The sequence below is a fragment of the Cryptotermes secundus genome, unplaced genomic scaffold (genome assembly GCF_002891405.2).
Source record: "Cryptotermes secundus unplaced genomic scaffold, Csec_1.0 scaffold106, whole genome shotgun sequence".
Classification (NCBI taxonomy): Eukaryota; Metazoa; Arthropoda; class Insecta; order Blattodea; family Kalotermitidae; genus Cryptotermes; species Cryptotermes secundus.
In genome coordinates, this window is record NW_019734310.1 from 772,216 (window position 1) to 781,258 (window position 9,043).

The following is a 9,043-nucleotide window of genomic DNA, read 5'->3' on the forward strand; positions in this document are numbered from 1 at the left end:
ATATGGACATTGAACGTAATTTAGAAAGTGTGTATTGGGCAAGTAACAGGAAACAGATGAAGATAACTGATTACTGTACTCGTATCTAGGTACAGTAAGGCACAACAATTGATGTAATCTACTGTAATTTGGTGAGTAGGCATACCTTTAATATACAGTATTAGTGCGTTGTGTATTGTCAGTGAAAAGCGCTGTAATGTCTTTGATATTACACATTTGGGCAATTCCACGTTAATGTTACGTTAGTCTGTACTTAACTACGTATTTCACTAAAAAATGCAACCTTTTAACTCGGTTTTTGGTAGATTTTTACGTGACTAACATAAGGCTACTGTGGAAGTGCCCATTTCGGTTACAACGACAATCGTTTATAACGACACTATTTTTAGGTACCTTTGATGACGTTATAACCAAGTTCTGCTGTATATAGGAATTATGTCAACTGTCAACACAACAAATATACTCAAATATACATTTTTTAAAAATATTTTTAATATTATATTCACTACATTATAAATCCTGATATATGGTATACTTTTATATTTATCTTTTATCTTATTTATGTATTTGCTGCTTTAATTATAACGCCAACTTGAGGCAAAAGTTTTATGTTACTATATAATATGACACTTTGCACTGATATGGATCCATATTGGTAGTTCAATAACTGTGCGTATTCCTATATATAAGTGCCTGGTGATAGTCTTGTACGACCAACGCATGTAGCAGGATTAAAGATCAAATATTAAACCTGAATATATTTATTGTGTTGATGGTTGACATAATTCATATATGCACTAGGCTCTTTTCATATTATGTGTTTGCCCTGCATTCTGATAATGAGACAGAATGTACACTTGTGTTTCTTGTAGAGCCCAGCCTCCCTGCTATTAAGAAATAGAGCTTCTGTATTTTCTGTGTAGTAGTTATGCTTTTCCGAATAAACTAACAATATCCTAATTCAATTAATTATGAATTTAAGAAGATGGATGGAAACATGGTTGGCCTATGTTTAATAATTAAAATGTTCATAGTCTTTTATATTTCTTTTGTGAAATGGTTAAATTTTAGAAATAGTTGCTGACCCTGTCATGCAGACTATCCACACACTGTAAGCAATAGTAGTTGATCTGAAAATATTTTTAAGGTAATGAACTTGAATTAACCTTAGGAAATGTAATATTTATTGAGAACTGCTTAAAGTAAAGTAAAATAAGCCACACCATTCAAACCTAACCTAATGGGACTACTAACTTTTATCTTATGTTTGAATTATTGAATAGTATTGTGTTGTTTGGATCTTAACAGACATACGAGGCTTGATAAAATGGAAGGAAAGTAACAATTTATGTAAATATGCCAGTAAGTTTTAATTTCAGATCCCTTTTAAATTTTCCACTGTAATGAAAAGCAAATCATAAATTATGTAAATTCAGAAGTAAAATTATCATTTGTCATGTTGAGCATATGAACGACTGTCTTTACAGGAGTGGGTCGGACAGGTTGGCATATTGATGGATCCTTCCAGCCAGCACCTTTCGCTTACTCCCTTTATCACATGGTGTCAATACCTCAGAAAGGTGACACAGTATTTGCACCCCTCAATGAAATAGTTGAGAGTCTTCCATCTGCAAAAAGAAAAGAGTGGGAGAGGCTGTGGATGATGAGTGACCGACGAAGTGGACCAATTCATCCTCTAATCTATCCTCATCCTGTCACAGGAAAGATGGTAAATTTCTGACTGGAAAATTTGTTTCTGATTTTGTATTGTATCTTCTGTATTGTCAGTTTTTCAACCACTGGCATTAGAAGTAATTAAACAGTTTGTAACGTGTATAACTTTTTGTAAACCATTCTTCATCTCAGTGATATCTTAAATTTGTGTAAGTAACCCTCAGTGTAAAGAGATTCAATAACTTATAAATCTGTGTGTGTGTTAAAGACAATGTGTTTCCATTTGGGAATGACAAGTAACTACATCTGGGACTATGGTACATCACATGAACGTGCGGCTACAGAGGAGGAATTTGATAGAATAACAAAGGACATCCATTATGAATTTGTAAAAGATGGAGGGAAAATCCAGTATTCACACAAGGTATGATGTAAAAGTGATAAATGAGTGGCCATAGTTTATGTGTAGATTATTCCAGAGCAATATTATTCATTTCTTGTAGTTTTATTACCAGACAGGCACGATGTAAGTATAAATATTGCCACATAGTATGTTTGACTGTAGATGGAGTTAGGATTGATGAATAGATTTGTTGACAGCTTACAGGTTGCAGCTACAAATAACTATAATACTGTGGCTATTTCCACACTTCACAGTTCGCTAGAGTACTCAGTCTAGTGTTCTTAGTTTGTTGTTGCTGGATGTTTTGTGGTAACAGCTCCAACAATGGCTATCCCTCTGCCTCTGGGCTCAAGTCCTCTCTTCACAGATTCCCATACAGAGCTCCACACCTTCTGATTATAACATCTCGGCGTGGACCACATAGAAAACAGCTCTTTTTGTGGGTGTTACCTAGCAATGGCTGCAGCTTGCAGTCACTGCTTAGCAACTGGTCTGTATGCCAAAATACTATTATTTTGCTTTGTTATTATTTAAGGTTCTGAAATTTAATACTTTCATTTGTGATTAAATGCAGATCTTTTGTACATTTCATGAATTCTTGTGGTGGCCAGTGAATGAACCATCTGTCACAATGACTTCTACACAAAGCATTACTGGCTGACCTACTAACCAACTTTACCGTGTAGTTGTAAATGTTATCTAATTACTTTGCATACCTTCAAGCTCCCACTTGCATCTGATACTCCTCNTAATTTTGCATTTTATATTCTTATGAATTTGATTACAGTGTCATGAAATTATTTGTAAAATGTGTACCAAGAGTTTTCAGAGGTAATGAATTTTGTTATCTATCACATATGCACTTAGTTGCATCAAGATATCTGAGTTGTAATTGCAGATAATGCTACCAGCCTAAGTACAAATACTGTATACCCACTGAAATAAAAAGGAAAATTTGACAGGATCTGAAGAAAACAAAAAAGTTTTATTGTACTTGTTTCATTTATATTTTTCTAAATAGAATTATACCAGTGGGTGGTCAGTCATAATAATAATAATTTTAAAAATTCAGACAGAATTTAAGAATCAATCAAGACTCAAAATATGCACTTCAAACTGTACTGTCCAATAAGGACTGATGAACTGCACATTTTTTTTTAATTCTTGTGGTGGCCAGTGAATGAACCATCTGTCACAATGACTTCTACACAAAGCATTACTGGCTGACCTACTAACCAACTTTACCGTGTAGTTGTAAATGTTATCTAATTACTTTGCATACCTTCAAGCTCCCACTTGCATCTGATACTCCTCATTAAAGTATGATTAACATACTTTTTTTTAATTCACTTAATGGGGGTGGAGTCCAGCTGGATCCACTCGGCGTGGCGGCCACTGATTGGCCTATTGTACCTGCCCTGGGTGATTATGGTGTTGGAGAATTTGGTGGAATGAAGATTGGCAGGGGAAACTGAAGTGTTCGGAGAAAACTTGCCCCAGCGCCACTTTGTTCACCACAAATCCCACTTGACCGAACCTGGGCTGCCACTGTGGGAAGCCAACGACTAACCGCTTGAGCTATGGTGCGGCCCTATGATTAACATACATTTTTTCTGATGATGTGTGTTAAGTACCATTCAGTACTCCTGAACCATATAAGTTAGTGTTCTTGTTTTAATATAAGAATGTGTTACAGTGGGAAGAGGGAGACTTTATCATCTCTGATAACCTGGCAGTAGGTCATGAAGCCACACCTGAAACACAGCTCCCCAGAGATGAAGTTGGTTTACGTGTATTGCATCGCACTACAATAAAGGGAACAGTTCCACCAGCCAGATAGCATCCAAATTCTAATTTTTTGTGCAATTTCCTATATTGTTAAAACTGTTACTATAATGCAACAGGTATATGTAATACCGTATTTACGCATGTGTAGGCCGCGTGCGTGTATAGGCTGCAGCACAATTTTCAGACAAATTATAGAAAAAATAATTTTCTTGGAATATTATTTCAGGAGTATTACACCCTGTATTACTAATTATGAATATAATTTTTTTTAAATGAAGTGTGATTTCAAATATTTCGAATATAAGCCGCACCCCAGTTTTCCTCTTGAATTTTTGTGCAAAAAATGTGCGGCCTATACATGCATAAATACGGTATTTATCACATTATCCACTCATGCATAATGTGTTATGATTCAGTATTCGCTGTCAGCTTCCTAGGCCAGTTGCATTTGTTTCATATCCCTGTTCTACTCAAAGCCTCTGGTCTAAACTATTTTAGTACATCTATGCTTATATAATTTGGGAAACTCGATTTGTTGTATGAGTTACAGCTGCTTTCTAGAGAAACCAAGCCACAAATCTTTGTAACAAGATCTCATTTAACAGCTGTCTTGAAACAGTATTGTAATCATGAAGTCTGAAGTATCTTTGGTGCTTCATATATTTACCAGTTAAACATGGACGGAACTTGCTACGTGTTACACAGGGACAGATGCACCAATGTGCTTGCTGAGTCTGTCTCTGTGGAAGCCAAAATAGAATTCTCTGGTTAGGAATACATACCAGAGATTCAGAATGGAGACTGCAGATTGCTTATAACTTTATTTCCATAGTCTGTTATACAGGATGATTCAGGAAGAGTTTGCCAAGCTTCTTGAACTTATTAGCCATGTGGCTGGATAAGAAGAAAATGTACGTTACATGAGTTCATTTCCAAGAGCTTAAGGAGTATTGACAATTTGAAAATAAGCTGAATACATGTACCGGAAGTAAGTTAGATGTATGGAATGAAACATGGTTCATGTTACATGTTTAATACAAGGGAAAAAAAAAATGTCAAGGAATGTGTATGGATCAGTAACTCCACATGGGGCATGGAGAAGCATAATTTACGAAGAAGTGATGGAATTATATAAAACTCCTGATCTGGTAACAGATAGTAAAAGAAAAAGGTTGGGGTGATTGGGGCATATGGTCAGAATATATCAAATGAGGATTGCTAAACAATTCTTCATAGGAAGCCAGAAGCTAGAAGAAAAGTGGGAAAGTCCAGACTGAAATGACTGGAAGAAGCAGAGAATGATTTATAAGAGCTGAAAGTAAAAGAGGAGGAGGCAAAAGGCAGATGAATGAGAGAAGCATGGGAATCTCTTGTAGATGAGATCAAGGTTCTGAGAGAGCCATAGCAGCAGGGGGAGAGTAGGTAGTAAACAAGCTGGCTTGATGAAAATGTTCAAGAAACTTCAGTGTAAAAACAAAATAAGTGTTAGGCCAGTAACCAACAATGGTCTACAATGCAGAAATTGATTTTGTTTTGATAGTAATGTAATTGGGGTCAGTCATGTGTTAGAAAGTATGTTCATTGTCTTTTCTTTTCCAAATTTTGTATGATTGGAGGACCACACTTGGGAGAAAATTTAGACAGTTAAAAACAGTATGGACATAGGGGACCAAACGTGAAATGTCATTTTCCTCAGACTCAACCCCATAGTCAGGTGGATTTCATTGTTCTTCAGTATTCAGCACCAACAGCTTGTATTTTACAAATCCATATGTTTGGAGAACAGACCTCACAATGTATTTAAAAAAAATCCAAGTTGGGTATTCTGTTCTCCTCCTGAGCATAAAAAAAGAACAAATTTGATTTTCACCCACCTCAGTTGTCTCTTCATGCAGCAAGCAAATGCAAATGCCTTACCTTGTAGCATGTACTGAACAATTTTATTTGCAAAAATTGAGTTTCAGCAGTAAATATTTAGTAACACCCTCCAGTATAAGATGTGTTCAGCCAGAGGAGTTCCACTTTAGTTTTCAGTGGCAGTGACTGTTCAGATTGTCATCTTTGGTTTGTGACACTGTGTATCTTCTTGGAGATGGATACTGTAGTGTCACAACTCAAAGAGACCATACTGGACATAGCAGTTCTGTTACATCCTTACTGATGTAGTATAGAAGCATTCAACACATCTTTGAATTCATTGAAACAACCACATGCTTATGAATATGAAGGAGTAGATTGTTACATGAAAAGTTGAACTTTGTGGTAAAACATTTAAAACTCACTGCATTCAGTGATGGTCCAGATTTCCTGAAATCGTCTTTAATGTGTAAAATGCAGCATTTAAAAATATAAATTTTATTTATTACATATTTAAAGTCATGAACTAAGAGCCTAAATTTTTAAGAATTAATCTCTGTATATCTATATGGAGTTTTAAATAACAAATTTCTGTATTTGGAAATGCTTACAATACCATCAGCACAACTCTTTAACAGTCGATATGTTTTATTTTCCACTGCATGTTTTGACCCCGATGGAGGTGACATGACTGCACAGAAGGTAGAACTCCCCATAACCACCATTATGAGAACCCCAAATCCTACAGAAGTCTATTGAGTTTGCATGCCATATTCTATTGTACTTGGGATATTGTTCCTATATTCACATTTGGATGTGTGGTCGATTTGGCTAGTTATCTGTTAAATAGTAAAATATAATATACAGTACATTAAAATATGCCAACTTTTGCGGATAGAGGGTGTCGTGTGGTCAGCGCAATGGATTCTCATGGCTGTTAATCTCGGTTTTCTAGAATGGAGCCACTACTTTTCCATTCAAGTAGCTCCTCAATTATTGCAACTAACTTCGCTGACAAGCAGCACTAGCTTGGTCAATATAGTTCGCTTACGGACTAAAAACCATGGATTTCTTTTTAAATATGCAGGCAGTAAAAATGAATTCAGTATGAAATAAAATTGTATGTATATGCAGCTGTAATTGTATGTATATAAGGTGTATTTTGTGTGTATATGAACATATTTGATGGTTTATGCCTGTTTACTAGGTTAAAATGATTGTATTAAATAACATGTAGAATAAAGTGGTTTCTTATAGTCATGTTATGTTTACTTGATGGTACTTGTTTGTAGTCTGGTCATCATGTTCAGATGTAACCCTTAAGAGTTTTTCTTGATTGCATGTGAGACGATGTGTATTGGTAGCAAGTGATGTCTTGTGGCTTGGTGGAGTGTTGTATAATTGTATGTGGTACTCCTCTTATAGGAGATGTATACAAACTTATATTAGGTTTATATACATTTAGTTTAATTATTTTCACACATGCAGTTCAACCAAAGGATAGTCACATTCAACTTTAAAAAATGTGATTGTGTACTTATTCTTGCAGGCAGAATAGGACAGATGATACAGGTAAGGGAAGTGGGGAACATTTGACCATGAATTGCGATGATGAGGATTGTTGAGAGGTGTCAGCTTGTCAAAAGGGGGGGGGGGATGTTGCTGTATCAATTTCTCAGACAGAAGTTTAGTACAAAGGATATCAAGAAGCAGGAGAGGCAGAAGAAGAATTATAAAACAGTTGGTGGGAGAGAAAAGAAGAGACAAAGGTAGAAAGACAGACTGAAACTACAGTGAGGCAGTATGAGGGGCTTACAGACTTATGACCATGAATTGTGATAAGGGAAGTGTTGAGAGGTATTAGCTTATTAAAGGGAAGATTAATGCACAGAATTACTGCATTTCGGGGTAAAGTAAACTCCCTGTGCATACTTAATTAAGGATTACGCCATGAGGGCATATGGGGGAGTGGATGTATAGATCCACATTTTCTTGACATCGGCATTAGTTATAGGTGAGTGGTCAGCTTCTCATCTTGGCTGCTTTACCCCTGGTACCCATTGGATAGGAGTTTGGGTGAACCTTAGAGCCGGTCTGGACAATGTCGAGAAGAGGAAATTCTTATCCTTCCAGNTTAGTTCTAGGTGAGTGGTCAGCTTCTCATCTTGGCTGCTTTACCCTGGTACCCATTGGATAGGAGTTTGGGTGAACCTTACAGCCGGTCTGGACAATGTCGAGAAGAGGAAATTCTTATCCTTCCAGTACTCAAACTCCAACTCCTTGACCATCCAGCCAATAACCAGTCACTATGCTGACTATGCTATCCTCCAATTGGGGGGGGGGGTTGCAATATCAGTTTGTCAATTCAGAATCAGGTAGAATATATAAGACAGTCAGTGGTGGAGGATCAAAGAGAAGGCAAAGGCAGGCAAGGTGGGGAAGAGATATGATACATTGTTAAAGAATGAGGAACTTACAGACATCTGATAACAAATGACATTCTAAGTATTCATCAGCTTAATAATGCTGTACTTGCCCTTGCACTGTGTTCCTCCTCCTTTCATGAAGAATAGTAATTACTTTCCATAGAGGATCTGTATTTCTTAGCACAATGACATCTAACGTTTGTTTGAATATGGCAATGAAAATGTCCATATTAGTTCTAACTCTGTGATAACTGTGCTTCAGCTACTGATTTTTAGTCACGTTCCTTGGGCTTTGCATTTCTTTCTTCAGATCTTAGATGATTTTTTTCTTGCATCTCATGATCTTGTTCATGTAGGTGTCTATCCTTATCTTGCATAAGGTGATCACAGGCTTTCTCAATGGTCACTGGCTCATTCAACATGTGTTTCGTGGCTTACCTGACTTGCTTCTGCATTTGACTGAAGTCTGCTACAGTCTACCTAGAGCTATGCTGTTTCAGTCTCCCTACTTGGTACATGACTTTGCTGTTTCTTCAGTTGACATGTCAGCAATTCATTTTCTTTTTGCAAGACATCCATGTCAGATTCTAGTTTCTTTTGTAGCATATCGCTGTCGTCTTCTCTTCCAGTCATGCTTTGTATGCATGGACCTTCTTGATTAAATCTGCAAAGTCATGCTTATACACTGGTACTGATTCATTCTTAGACATTCTGCTTCCCTCCACTGCAGACCCATCTTTGCTTCATGAAGGTTCACTGTTTTGGGTTATGACTCTGTAATGTGACCCATTGCTTGTTCTTCTGTTTTTGATAATCCTGCAAGGAATTTCACTGCATACATCAAAATCCTGGAGGTCTTAGATTACCACATATTTGAAAGGTATTAAATAACCAT

The 9,043-nt window shown here is 36.5% G+C and overlaps 1 protein-coding gene across 2 annotated transcripts in view; it reads left to right on the top strand.

The window, feature by feature from the left end:
• The window catches only part of LOC111868407 (putative alpha-ketoglutarate-dependent sulfonate dioxygenase), a 6,325-nt gene extending 2,264 nt beyond the window's left edge, over positions 1 to 4,061 (top strand). For both annotated transcript variants that reach the window (XM_023859011.2, XM_023859012.2), the window contains 3 exons: positions 1,488 to 1,729; positions 1,943 to 2,098; positions 3,774 to 4,061. In XM_023859011.2, coding sequence (XP_023714779.1) covers positions 1,488 to 1,729; positions 1,943 to 2,098; positions 3,774 to 3,917 — 542 coding nt within the window. In that variant the 3' untranslated portion in view covers positions 3,918 to 4,061. The remainder of the gene's footprint in view (positions 1 to 1,487; positions 1,730 to 1,942; positions 2,099 to 3,773) is intronic.
• Positions 4,062 to 9,043: the final 4,982 nt, after the last annotated feature.